The sequence below is a fragment of the Anopheles funestus genome, chromosome 2RL, assembly GCF_943734845.2.
Source record: "Anopheles funestus chromosome 2RL, idAnoFuneDA-416_04, whole genome shotgun sequence".
NCBI lineage: Eukaryota > Metazoa > Arthropoda > Insecta > Diptera > Culicidae > Anopheles > Anopheles funestus.
In genome coordinates this window covers 96,800,637-96,815,673 of record NC_064598.1, presented here as the reverse complement: position 1 = coordinate 96,815,673, position 15,037 = coordinate 96,800,637, and the positions used below count along the sequence as shown (strand labels likewise).

At 44.3% G+C, this 15,037-nt stretch overlaps 1 protein-coding gene across 9 annotated transcripts in view; it reads right to left on the bottom strand.

Annotated features, from left to right (window-relative positions):
* Positions 1-15,037, bottom strand: part of LOC125763379 (rap1 GTPase-activating protein 1) — a 156,808-nt gene that overhangs the window by 77,094 nt on the left and 64,677 nt on the right. Inside the window, exon 1 of one of the 9 annotated variants that reach the window (XM_049426499.1) lies at positions 14,210-15,027. The exons of 7 other annotated variants lie outside the window; for them this stretch is intronic. In XM_049426499.1, the coding sequence (XP_049282456.1) occupies positions 14,210-14,283 (74 nt within the window). In that variant the 5' untranslated portion in view covers positions 14,284-15,027. Of the gene's footprint in view, positions 1-14,209; positions 15,028-15,037 lie in introns of those variants that run through there. One more of the 9 variants, XM_049426501.1, reaches the window with a different exon arrangement.

Genomic DNA, 15,037 nt, shown 5'->3' with positions numbered 1-15,037 from the left:
CACTCGAGAGCGCGCCACGAATTAAGCGCCAATTATTGTTTAATAAAGAGCCTGCGCACTTCGCATCCGTTAGGCGCACGCCAGGGGCAAATGGGATCGAACAAAAAGGGTCTGAGGGATAGGAGAAAACATCGAAAATCTATCAAAATTAAAGAAACCCCCGAAAGTCGAAAATTATAGGGCAAATAAATCAATCCTCCCGATTGCATTCTACACGAACGGGAACGATCGTCTACATCACTTCTGGAGAGCCACTATTCACTTCACGAATGTGAGTTGCACTGTATCGTGATCGAGAAGGGCAAACACACACTCCAACCACACTCGAAACGCAATTGGTTAGTGATTTCCATTCCCTTTGGCCAGTTGCCTCATGTTGCACAAACGCGACGTTGGAAAATGCCTACTGTTGTGTTGCGCAAAGTCTCATCTTGCGCATTGAATTGTGCACGGTTTCATTTTGTCTTTTTTTTGTTTTGTAAATTGCAAATTTTTGTCCAAAAAAAACGCTTTTCTGCGCAACGCTCATCTCTCCTACGGAGCGGAATGATTTTTTTTCCTAGCAAAAGAAATGATTAAATAAAAACACATCGATGCCAATCTTCCCGTGGCACAATACAAATCCGAACAAAAACCTGACAGTGAATAGCACAAAACAAGCGTTTAATAGATGTTGTTGGCACTTTATTTTTAGTACAATGCGTGGAGTCGTTTGAAAATCGTAAAAAAATAACAGCGAAGGTGTCAATCACTTTACGCGCCACCATCGGACGGGACTGCTTTGTGCTAGCACAACAAACGTGAAGCGCACGATTTGCCTAAAGCTAGTTAAATAATTGATTTTTTTTATCGCCACTACCATCCCGACGGGTGACCTCTACGGTGAGTGCCGAACAAAATAGGCAAACGGTGTGTGATTAAGGTGCGTGAGAGTGTCCGAAATGTCCGATGACGAAATCAAGCGCAATCCCGTGCGAACACATTCGTGGAAATGTTTTTTCACCGTCACCGAGTCACCGAGATGAGGACATCAATTACGGATTCTGTTTGCACACCGCGCGGGAGAGAAAGATCACCGTCGATCAATGCACCCGAAAAAGCACGTTCCACCGTGGGTATCTTAATCATCGGCATCGGCAATGTGTCATAAAACCATAAAAAGACTTCATTTATCTAAAAAAGGCAACACCATAAAGTGATGCAGCTTAAACAAAAACAAAAAAAAAGAACTTCCTCTAACCGTCTCATTATTAATCACCATCAATTACCATCCCAAATGAGCTTTGCGTAGTTCTCGATCAGCCGGGAAAAAAAAGCCGGAACACGTTTTTTGTTACCACGGCAAATGTGTGTTCTGCTTTCGTTCATGTTTTATGTCTGTTAATGTCCGATCGTTTGACAGTTTTTTCTTTTTGGCGATCTAATGAAAGACCTCAAGAAAGACATCAACAGCCGGTGAAACAAGAAACACACGGTGTAACATATTAAAAACGTTCCACCTTACTAATCCTACCCTGTACAATCAAACGAGCGAAGCAAAGGACACACCTGAAGATAGGTTTTTTTTCCTTCTAAGCCAATGGTAGCTCGTTGGCCCTATCACTTTCAGTGACTGAACCACCTGAGAAGGTAAAAGCGACGAACCTTTTTTTGTTGTTGTTTGGTTCATATTTTCTTCCACGTTCCTGCATCGATCCCGCACGGTTCCGATTAGGAATTTATTTATTGCCTCTCGTCGCCCATTTAATAACGGAAAATATTGACTACCGTAGCTAGCAGACATTTTCGGGCCAGAAAGGTTTTCCAATTAATAACCGCAATTAAAATAGTTTCCCGTAAGCCAATCGGAATGTGCGTGTGTTTCTGACGATGGTTTTGCTATAACTTTTTAAGTCTTATGAGAATATTTATTTCTTTACTGCTCTATCCCTCGTGCCAGTGATAGGTTGACATACAAAATTGTCTAGCAAAGAAAATTAAAAAAAACAGAACACGCTGAAATATATCCATCCATGCCCAACGCGGTTACGATAGGCCGCTATGATACGAATTGAAAATGAGGAGAGAGAGAGGAAAAAAACTATAACAACCGTAACGATAATTATCGTAGAATAAAAACCACGTAATTACTCCGCTACGCAAATCATTTCTGCGGTCACGTTTCGGGCGCGCATTCGCGGCTCGGTTTCGCGTGTGCAGTGGGTACCGCGGTTAGCTTTCGCTGGCTAAAAACACACACACACACCTTCCCTGTCCATCATCACCGCATGGTGTTGTGGTTCCGGTTCCGATTTTGCCGTTATCGAAATTAGAATTATGTGCTCTATTCCGCGCCCCATCTCGCACGGTGCATTACCGATTTTTCCTTTACGTGTGTATATGGGTTTTCCCTTCCACGCGCAATGGCAGGATAATTGCCGATAATGGGGTTTGAATTCAAATGATATGACATTTGATATCGGCACGAACGCCCCTTGCCTTTTATCGGCGGCCTGTTTTCAGTACGTACACACCCAGGGGGTCATGCTTTTTGTGATGGGTTTGTAGGCACGATACCCGAGACATCCAAATGACACACTCGAACAAGAATTAGAAAAAAAAACTGAAACACCCATAAAGATACTCGATACCTATAGCACCGATTCCGAGATGGAATTGAAGGCCGATATTGGGCGGGATAAGCGCGATCACGATCCCAACAATTACTGCCAAAGGGGCCCGATCGAATCGAACGCGCGGATGGCAACCAAATCAAGTCACAAAACGCGTCCAATCGTAACATGTAAAATTCGATACACCACATTTGCATCGCGCGCGGCTCGGAAAATGATCAATATTCATTGACGGTGTGTAAAGCTTACGGATGCAAAACCACCACCCTGGCGCATCCCTCGGTGTGTGACAATGAAACGGAAGAACCATTACGGAAGCTGCACGATGACGGACAGCAGCATGATGATGCTCAATTGACTGATGGTTGTTAGATCGGTGAGCTTACTAAACGTTCACGGTCCGGGTGCGAAAGGGTTCCGGATGGGGTTGAAAATTATGCAAACGCGATGCTTTACAACAGCAAAGCATAGGAATAGGAAAGGCGCGCCAAAAACATCACCTCACGAGATTGAAAAACAGCCTTTTTCACTTTAGTATGAGTGACAGAGAGAAGCACAAGCACACCCAAAACATGTGTAATCGGTTTATTGATAAATCTGAAACGTAAAGATTGGTCCAAAGGGAAAATAGGGACCAGAAGAAGGAAGGAAATGAACGTCTCTCTCTGTGTGTGTGATTGAGATTACTTCGGACGTTATTTTTGGGGTAAATTTCGCTGGTTTCCTTCCACATCAGGCCTATCATTTGTTTTTGATGACTTTGACAAGTGATCCATGGAAGATGTTTAATTGATCGTTGTCGGCTTTTGGGTCTTTTTTTCCTTACTCTCTATATGCTTTTAGAAATAAACTCACACAGATCGTTCCTCTGGGGTTTACGTGTGTTTACGTAAGAGATTGGATGACGTTTGTTTTTTTTTTGGCTTCTTTTTGTGCACATTTCCTAGGTTTCCCTTTTAGTGTTTATGCGAAAAAAAACGGCCCGACTAAGCTTGCATCACGTTATCTACAAACAAAGCGTTAATGCAACGAATTTATGATCGATCGAATTTTATAATGTCACCCTTTAGCTGGAATTGAATCGGATGGCTCGGAAAGGGATTTAAATGTGGCAAAAATTGATAAAGTATTTTGTTTGTTTTTTTTTTTTTGCACAAACGTATTTGTTTTTATTTCATTCGAACGAACGCTATCGGTCCATCTACTCTTATCAGCAAAATTTGCCAACAGAAAAGAAAACTTATTAGCGAGTAAAGTGATGGTTTATTTTGTTAAGAAAAATAAACCAATAGCGGTTTTATTGATAACGAGTTTGCTAACGTGATGCTTTGCTTCTTTGCACGCTTCTTTGCACTGTTGCTGTTCCCATTTGCTGCGCTCAGCTCATCGGGCTTGAAAGAAGATTATTCTTGGATGCACTCAACCGTCTTGAGGATTAAATCAATCTCACGACGAGCGCGCTGAGCAAGGAAAAGGAAACATTAAGGTAGGGAAAAAAAGGTGCGTACACATAGAACCTGCTTTAAATGCTTTTTACAATCACGCGGCTGCACGAGTAGATTGAGCAACATTGCGAGAACTTTTCCTCCGAATGCGAATGCATCCTACGGATTCGAGTTGATAACAGCAAAAAAAAACCACAACGAAGAAATATGGTCGAATATTACAACTTCACCGTCACCGACACTCCCTTCTTGCTTGGTTAGTGAGCACACAGGGATGAAAGGCAAACAACCAAACACAACAAAAAAAAATTGGAAAAGAAATAAAAGGCTACAAATATTCAAGGAATGCCATTGCGATTATTTTCTCCATCCCTTTCCATTGCCGTATCACTTTTATTTAACACCGCAAGGCGAAATTGGTAGGGATGCTGGAAACTGGAATTCAAATCCAACCGGACAACAAGGTCTCCCCGTCATAACAGGCCGATCGTCATCATATCGAATCAAAACCTGTTCCTCAAGAAAGATGACACACTAATGGGGTTTTTGGGCGGAGGGTGAACACGACAGCTAGTGATGCTTCTTGCCCTGTTCCTTGCGGTTGCGAGTGGAGGACAATTTCGGCAGGAATGTTTAACAGACACACATGCATTCGACAGAAGACAAAAAAAATCCCCACAGGAGAAAGATGCTGAGACTTTTGAGGGCTAGTTTCGTGATCTAATTTCATTCGATACATCATCATTATGTTTATGCCTGTTAGCAAAAAAAGGCGTCTTAATAGCGGTAAGAAGAGGGAAAAACACACACTCCCAGCGAAAGAATCCGTTGGAACCGTTTATGAGAATGGTTTAATTGGGCTAGTTTCGATGTGGCCTGCCCTGACCGCGAGCGATCGATACGATCGAACACCCGAATGTGGGTCTACATCATAATACTGCCTACTACCAATAAAAACGCAATCGAAGAAATTTTACTCGCCGAAAAAGAAAAACAATCCTCAACACCCTGAAAAGAAAGCAAAGGGGAAAAAACACCCCAAAAACATCACACCACACGCAACAGGATGGGTACTGTTATGTTGTTAAAGTTTGCTTTTCTTTTCGTTCCGCCCGATCACACGAATTCCCCGGGTGCGATCGATTCGATACCGAGATCATTACGATCATTATTGACAGTTAGCTTCCCTGCATATCGTCTAATGGTGATCAAAGCGATCCGCACAATAGGTACATCGATACCCACCATTTGCTTCCTTCTTATGTGCGTCATTGCACTCAAACCAGCTTGAGCAGCAGACGTGCACAAGTGCATCGATTTATTGAACGGTTTCCGGTGGAGAGGTTGAACTTTTTTTTGGTACTATTTTTACCACCACTCCCGAGTGGGAGGACTGTTATGTAGGTTAGCTTCTTAACCTCCATACGTGTTCGAGCGGTAAAACACTTACGCGGGGTCTCGTTTTATTTCTACCTCTTCCTGTCTATTTCTCAAGAGTTCCCAAAAGAAATGGAGCTCCCGAAACTATGGCAAAACAAACCGAAAATTTAGATCCACTGAAGAGCCTTTGACCATGTTTTACGAGTGGAACCACCACTCCATGTGCAACCGCAACTTACACACATTGAGAGGTGAAGATCATAATTCTTTTCCATCACTTAATTTTATCATTTCCGTCCTTCCTCCGGTCGGCCGGCAAGCGGAAATGCTTGCTTGTAAACAAACGGTGCACAAATGTACGCCAGAGCACGCACTCCTAACACACCCGGAGATGGGTATGTATGCGTAACAGCTGGCTGGTCGATTCCGACAAAACCGCTAATCCGACAATGATCTCCCAACGGAGCGTGCGGCTTCACCCCGAGAGTGGCATCATACACTGGCGGCATATGCACAGATTCGATGCGGAGATCCTGAGCAGTTACGATGCTTGCTCACGTTATGAGCACTTCGTACGCGATCGTGTAGATTTGTTTAACATTTGCTTCAAATTCCCCAGACATGGTCGGTAAGCGGAACGATGACTTCTCCTGAAGTCATCTTTACCGCCGTACCTGACTCATCATTAGTAAACGAACGTTTCGGACACTTGACTGACTTGCTGACTGCGGCGAATTGAAGTGTGTCTGGAACTTCCACCGTAAAACGATGCCACCAAGAAACCACCAGTCAAAATAACTTAAAACGAGCTATTTGTTTCCACCTCCTGCGATGCGATCTGACCGGAGAACGGACTATAAAAGACTAACTTTGTATGCACGCGTTTCCCGGACCCTGACGAAACGCTCTAATTATAACCTCCAAAATAAACTACACCATTCGCTGGACACTGGAGAGGGTGACTGTAGTTAATGTCCAATACTGTCCCAAGCAGAGATGTGCCGTGCTTCGTTGTTTGGGACGCAACACATGTCAACGGTTTCCCTATTCTCGGCGATTCTTGGCCGGAAACGACAAAAATTATGTGTCTTGCGATGCATCGCTTCAGTTCCTTCAGTTGTTACTGACGCACTTTCTTCGCCGTGTTGCGTCTCCGAGGTCAGGGTAAGAACGTGGTGGTCGTGATATATGCCAGGTGAGTAATGCAAGCAGAACGATCACGACACGAGGAGGGGAGACAGACAAAAAAAGGTGTAATACAACTCTTTTCTGACGCTTAGCTTTTCTCGATCGGAGAGAGACACGAAAGAAAGAAGGCTTCTACATTGTTCCAATGAATAATTTCTAGCTTCACGCTCGGACTCCGTAGAAACCCTCCGGAGCAACCAAAGTCCGAAAGGGTAATTATAACGAGCAAAAAAGAAAAAAAGAGGTACGATAGATGTGCTCTGCATTCGAAATCTTTTCATACTACCATTTAACCTGACCGGATGCACGTTTGGAAGATGTCGTTTCTCGTACGACACTGGCCCATAACTCATCACACCGGTTAATCAAAGTCGGTCCAAAAACTGACACTATCGATCGGTTCAATCTGTTCCAAACTACTGAAGTGCTTGAACAAGACGTCGTTTGCGTGAAAGTTGCCCTTATCCGTAGTTCATCCCGATTGACGCACGCGATAAGCGTTAGAACTCGTCGCAATCCCCTTTCCAATGAGAACTCTCCCAGGGCGATGAGAGGCCTTGTTTCACTGTCCATTTATAGGTTCTTTCGTAAAAAAAAACTTTCTTCAAGCTCACCCTTATGCAATCGTCCGGATCTGTATTGTATGCAGTTGGGGTGCATTAGCATTGTTAGCAGGCAAAAACCAAATCTATGGCCAGTTTCTTCTCACCTCTAGCAGAGACCCAAAACAGGAAAAAAGTCTAAGAAATAGACGAAATGAAAGAAAAAAAAACAAACTTGCTGCACCCGGAAAAGGGAGTAACGCAATCGAAGAAAAGATTGTCTACTTCTCGAGGTTTTTAATCTGGGTTCAAAAAAAAAAAAGACTAGAACTGACTTCCATGCGGGTTTGATTCGCCACCGTTCGCACTTAGCACCTTTTTTTTTGCGTGTACGATTACACACCGACCGGTTGGGAATGGATTCCGGAATTCGTGCTCGTATCCATTTCACATGTGCCCGCGCACGACGGTATATCGGTGTACATTTGTTACAGTCGATTATCATCTCGAAAAATCCGTTCCAACTTTACAAGGGCCAGAACTAGTAGTTACTTGTTTATTTTTTTGTGAGTTGTTTTTTTTTGCTAACTAAAAATGCGTTTATTTCTTATCCCAACTTGGTGGAGGGAAAGAAAATGCCATTTAATGTTTACTGTTGCGCCATTATGAAGAATATGTTTTAGAGACATTCAAACCTAAAGAGAAATCCCTCAAAGCAAAGACTGGATAAGCATATTTATTAGATTACATCCCATTTTCCTTAAACTAACATGTTACTGCTGCTGTTTCTAAGAATATCAACCCTCTCTTACTCACATAAAGCCTCTTATTGTGTGTTTTGGGATTCCGATTTTCTTCCATTCTTCAAGCTGTTTTTTCATTGCTATTCTAACGAGCTTCTTGTTTGTGTAGCAAAAAACCGGTGAAAAACGTACAACCATTAAGCACTAAACAATAAAGCGTCCAAAGCTGCGAAGGGAATGGTACATGGCCCGTATCAAAAACCACCAAAAAGTGTGTAACCATAAAAAAAATCCTCCCCACAGAAGGTGGTCCATTTCAACGGCTCATGCTTTCCAGAAGGAGAAAGTCCGCGAACCGTTATCGCGGTCTCGGCCTGTATATGTGTGTGAATATGATTTCGTCTCTGGTTCTATTTTTTATACTACTCTGATTCTCTCTATACATATATGCTAAAGAAAGCAACAGCGACTCTCTTCATTATCATATGCATTCGTCTCGTCGACATTATCAATTCAAACATTGCGCGCTTTTCGTTGTAGAAAACGGGAGAATTTATGACGCGGCACAAAACGTTTCGGTTTTACATTTTTGCAGTTCTGTATGTTTTTTTTCTTTTTCTTTTCAGAACCATGACTTGCCACATGACTGTTCTCGGTGCGGAAGGAAGACACTCACGACACTACCACCTCACCAAAAATACCTTCGTATATTTGCTCGTCGTATGCCCTACAACTCCTCGATTAATGTTTATTCACACGATGCACGCCTTTTCATTCATTGCAAACCAGAAGCAGTCAGCAGCAACAGCGTCTTGGCTACACGTGTTTACGTACGATCCGTGTGTGTGTGTGTGACTGGAACTATTGAATGAAGTCAAGCCCGCTAGCCTAGCCCATTTCCGCTATCGATTAAGTGTTGAGAGGGTGGAGAAAAGCAAGAATCGCGAGGGTGCGCAGACGAACGTCAAACGGTACTGCTGTTTTACTAGCTCATCTGCCGGCTATTTTGCGACGCAAGTGCAACAAATGCAATGCAGATGTGTCAGACACGGGAATGATGCACTTGCATTGCATGCCGATGTGAGCATTTGAACGTTCGCTTTGATTATGGTCTACCATTTGGGTAGCTGGAAATGAAATAGAATAAAAGTAAATCCAGCATCCGGTACTTGCTGACCCGATCTTGTGCTAAAGGAGGGGGGAGAAGAGTGTTTCAGTATCCGGTATCCGGCAGTCTGATTCATCGACATCCTCATCCTCATTGGCAGGCAAATAAAGCAATAAGGGAAATAAAAATTATACACCTTTTACGTGAGAACACGGTACCTAATCGTCACGGCATAAAGCAAAGCGAGAAACATTAAAATCACGAATAGATTCACGCAACAGTCCAACGGGAAGGTTGGTGGAATGTTGTCAAGTTGTCGCTTTGATGTAATACCGCCCAGTGAAGCAGACAACCAGGTCAAATGACATTTTTGGGGATGAAAAAAAAAACTACCCCTAAAACAAAACAAAACAAAAATGCTAGCGTATGTTCAGTGCGTGAGGTTATGAGCCATTTTTCTTGAGCAAGTGGTAAGCGGAACGCCAAAAAATTTTGCTGATAATTATAACAATTTTCGTGATTGCCTGAGTGACCTCTCGCCGTATATTTCATCTTGTTTGTGGTGACACATCGGCCATCTCGCACGCACACAACCACCCACCCGTTGGAACGAGGGTGAGAATGGGGTATTCCACCACCTAACTACCACCACCAATGACATCATCATCGTCATCATCGTTAGCCATTTGGAGTAACTTGCGACAGTTGCAATGGCTGCTAAGCGAAAATGACACCCCCTTCCCATGGCTTTTCCGCCGGTTCAATCAACATTTGAAGGCGATTGAGTTAATCACTGCATTTAATGAATCTGCACTGCATCCGATCCGAGAGCACAATGCGGACCAAGTGTTTTGTGTGCAACCATCTGTGAGGCCGGGAAGCGATCTACCCGCTTCTACGTTTCGGTTGCGTTTCTAAACCCGGGGAGGAATTTTCATTACACCCCCCGAGAACTGGCGGTTTGGAGGTTTTGTATTTAATGAATCGAAGGTCTAATTATCGTCTGAAGCATTTACATTAACCGTGTACCAGAGTTTGTACCAAATTGTTTATACCGTTTCTTCTGTCCGATAGTTGCGGTGGTAGAAATTTAAGCATACAAGTGTGAGATAATTTGAGAAGCTAATGAAAAACCCTCAAAAACCCCCTTTTCCACCCCTAGAACCATTTCCGCGTGCGCGTGTGTGTACGGTGCGCGAATATTTTATTCGGATCATCCAGCAAAAAAAAACGAAACCCACCTACATTACATTACCATCCGTACTTAGACTCGGGCTCAGCAAGAATGCTAATGCAGCCGAGATCCGTTACGTGTACGGTGCAACGCTCGTAAAAGATTGTGTGCATTAATTAGCACCTTCTTCTCCCTTCCTTCCCTACCACCACCACCAAGACCACACCGCGATCACATGCGATCACCCGGCCGGATTACGGAAGGCAAGCAATGCAAGGACGAAGCAATTACGCCACCTTAATACCCGATGTAATCACAAGCGCTCTGGTGCCGGCGTGCTACAAATCGGTCACACCATCAGGTGAGTCACCCATCAAGGATGTGATCGGAATGAAGCATCATGAATTGGCCAGTGAACGTAGCAAAAAGGGAAATTAATGTAACTCACAGCATGCGCTGTGCCGTATCCTGCGCCAAAGGGGGAAAAACCTCGGGAAAATGGGGTGCTTTTGTTTGGTGCAATTTTTCTCATTTTCACAACCCCACCGGAGAAAGCGTCTCTCGGGCGGAAGCCTCCTACCCCCCCGCTGTGCGCGTTTGGCTGTGGCAAGTGAGCAAAGGACCCTTTTCCTACCGAACAGCAGGAAGAGGAAACGTTCTTCTATGTCTCAGATGAGGAACGAGAGAAAAAAAAAATAGTTCCCTTACCGGAACGGAAATAATAAACACCGTACCGATCGGTTCAAAAGCGACAGCAGCAGGGGCACAATAGTGAGCTGAAGAAAAAAAAATAAAACATCCTTCACTGTTGGTGAGAGTCCCATGCCGATCGTAAATTTCGACCCATCGATGCATGTAAAAAGTGTCCGCCGGTAGGCGATAAAAATCTATTCATTTGCACCATTGCATCCTGACCGGGGGCCCCGTGCTAAAAACACGGTATTGTCACCGTTTGAAAGGAGGCAAAAAGGAAAAACAGGGAAGAGCACACTCTGCGCGTCCTGATAGGCACGATCATTACACACATTTTACTGCCTCTAGTCCGATGCGTTGTGAGATACAGGCGAGAACAAGCCAGTTGCCGCCCGGGGGAAACGCAGGAAACGGAACAGTTTATTTTCTATTCCTTTCCACCGGGTCCGTTCCATTTCTAGGACACTCGTTCAAACGTTTCAAATAAAAATGACATGGAATGAAATTTTGTTACCAATTTCAATACACCAGGCTACTGGCAGGGAACCGATAGCAATTAGTCAAATATGAATGCACGCGCTCTGTGCTTTGTTGACTTTTATTTCGTTTATTTCGGCTCGTTGTGCTCTGAAAAAAAAAACAAAACGGAAATCCGTGAAAATGGAATTTCCCGACTGAGTGATACTTGATAAGGCGTTAGCACTCAACGCTAAAATACTGTCCGGGCTCGAAGTCCCGAAACATTCGTTCGCTCGAAGGGGGGCGGGTTCTCCGATTTATGAAGTGTTGATTACTTCGAGCATAATTAATTACTCCAACAATGCGGGAGTATAAGGGGTGTTTGTTCTAGTGCCATGTGGGGGGGCGATAAGGGACGGAACTTTACTAATGTACTTTTTCTTTTCCCCGAGCAGAGTGTAATCGATTAATGAAGTTGACAGAAACACTTCACACGGTTGACTTTAGCGTTCGGCATTTGATTAATGATCGTCAGCTTAATTTCGCCTGTAACTCAACTTCCGACCCGGTGCGTGATTCTAAAAACCCGTTTCCCACAGTGTACCAAAAAAAGCGGACAACTTGCTGGTGTGGTGGTGACAAATTTATTAAACTACCAGATAATGTACGACACTTTGTTCCCCCCTCTGCAGCAAACTTCCGTTCCATTTTCACCCCCTCCTATTTTCTTAGGGTAGGTCAGGAACTGTAGCACTTTATCGGGGAGAAGCAAATGCGAACAAACCAAATGAGCAATAGCCGTTGCACATTAAGGTTTTGCGCTTCTGTTCTGTTCTCGCCAACCTGTCTGGTACGGTGCGAGCAATCGATCGAGTAAGCGCAATAGAGCGTTGTGTATTCTAACCACCGTATGGTCTCACTGACCTCGAGAGCCTACGAGATCACGCAGTTCCATTCTTGGTCTATCGCGCGCACACGAACAATGACGTCTTGTTGCGTGGGAAGGCCTCTAGACGGTGCAGTTGCATCTGCAAGCTGGTTGGAAGTACACAAAGCCACCCCGGCAGCACGGCACGGCGAGGATTGTGAGTATGAATGGGTATGAAAAATGGCGCTGTAGATAAGGTTTCATAAATTATAAGCTAAATCACACACGAGACGCTTTGCAAACGGACCGCGACCGGACGCACTCAACTGGCAAACACTCCTGGCCGGTCACACTCTCGCCTCAACGCTCGATTGTTGATCCAATCGAGGCGGGTGTAGGTGTTGGGTAATGTTGCATATTGACCAGCGGGGCGCAATTCTTAACACCTTCGATCTCACATTGACTCAACCGTGCTGGCCTTTTTTCCCCGCCAAGTGAAAGGAGATTGCGTGGCGCACACCGGGAAGCGGTGGACATTAATTGGAACCGACCGGTAGAAGAGATCTCTGTTTGAAATGTGTGTTTTATTGCACGATAAACACAAACCAGCATGCCACCGGTGTAATACGATCAGCCCACGACAACACGGTGGCCTCTAAGGATTGGGAGAGGGGAATGGGGGGTGGGGAGGAGTGATTGCACCTGCACCCGCACTGATAAGACCTCGGACAGCTATCATCTCATTAGGATATTGATGTCCTCATCAGCGTTTCATACACAAAGTAAATGGACCGTTTCCACCATTTGGGAAAGGAAAACACTATACCATATATGACGTGAATAAACTTTTTTATAATTATCTTCCGTCCATTTCTCTTTTCCCTTTCCATGACCGCAAATATTGTTTTTTTTTGTTTTTTTTTTGCTAAACCGTACCGCCCATACACCGCCAAGTTCAACAATCGCCAAATGTGTCTACCATCTTCGGTTCGCCGGTTTTTGGCCGAACCGCTCATAATCATCACGGAGGGGAAAAAAAGCAATGAAACAACCCGGGCCTGGGTGTAAATCTTGCGAAATGTGTTTTTTGGCTGCCCATTATTTCGTTTAAGCTTTAAAAATGATCGGTAGTAGCGTAGTGCAACCATTTGCACAAAACGCCACCCTCTAAAATCGTCCATGAAAGATAATGATCTCGACCGGCCAAAGAGCCATACGTTATTTGTAATGGTAGTAACTTTTTTTTCTTATTATATATACACTCAGCAACAGCTGGAGGTGTTGCTTAAAAAAAACCACAAATCCAAAACAATCTGCTTTCATCGCCGTGGAGTGATGCACCATTTTTGTTTTGGTTTTTTGGGGCGGTAAATTTAACGCAACGTGCCTCGACGCTCTGTGGCTTTAAATTCCCAACCAAAGCACATACAGAAATTACTCCACTTCATCGCGCTAGAAAGTGAACGCCAAACGAGAGGTGGAGTGATTATGGTGCAGATACCTCAAAACCTTTCTGATCATCTCCCTCTCACCGTTAATGATAGCGAATTCAAAGCGAAGATCAAGAACACATGTTCTGATAAATGATAAAATAAATGTCCAAAAGTGAAGAAATAACAAAAATGCTTCCCTAATGACCAATTAAGTACAATAAAAATTCCCGAATAAACAATCTCCTCAAAACCAAAAACGGAGGACAATAAATGGGTGATTATTTGAGAAAAATATTTCATCAAAATGAGGGGATTCGGCATGTAATTTGACATTAATTTCCATAAACATAGGTAGAAAAAAAACAAGCTACAGAATACAGATAACATCTACTTTACAGTCGAAACACTACAGAATTCTCTAAATCCTTGGAAGTTCTACTGGACAGACGCAGAACCACTACAGGATGTTGTCCTTTCTTCCATGGATAGTACGTGGGCTGGGGATCTTCACATCTTGCAACATCTCTACTTGTTTGAGGCACGAAAAGTGTTAAATGTACATACAGCATTCGTTTCATGTACCTCTTGCGAGCGACCAGGGTGTACGACTCCCGGTGCCCAGCCGTGAGGTATTTCATTTTGTCGTCCGCGGACGGTGGTACTGGGCTGTAATAATGGTGGTGATGATGCTGCTGATGCTGCTGCTGCTGATGTGGTCCTGCGTTAGCCCTTCCTGCCTCTCGCAGTCGGCGGCGCCAACGACGCTGACCAAGGCTGGTCGGCGCTGGCGGTCCTCCGGAGGGCGTCGGAAGGGTAACCAGTCCGATCGTGACGTCGCTAATGATGATGCCGTTTGATGACTCTCCTCGAGATCGCTGAGGAACCTCCCCCAGGAAACGTGATGAAGATGATGATGGGGGATGGTTAAAAGATAAGGGATGACACTTTGGGCGCACTGATACAGGTGGTCTCACCCGAGATGTGAAAGTGAGAAGACACTTTCGGTTGAGTGTTACTTTCCCTATCGATCGGGATTCGCTGTTCGATACGGGTTCGCAGTTCGTTTAATTGTTTAATCTCGCAAAAGGGGGGGTTGTGGCAGATGACCCTTCGGTTAGGTATGAAGCACGATCACACACACACATAGCACGGGGTGAATTGCGGAGTCAAGCAGTATGCTGGTAAACGTCATCGTCATCAGACGCAGTGAGTCAGTGGTGAGTTAGTAGTAAAGCGTGAAGCAGTTGCGGCCCAAAGCCCCAAAACAAGCGAATGAATCAACGAGCTAATGGGGTATACCAATGTGATATAGCTAGAAGAGCGGGCTTATCAACCCTAGAGCAATGCCCACTTCCGTGGCGAATCATACACACAATCAGTAGTAGTAACACT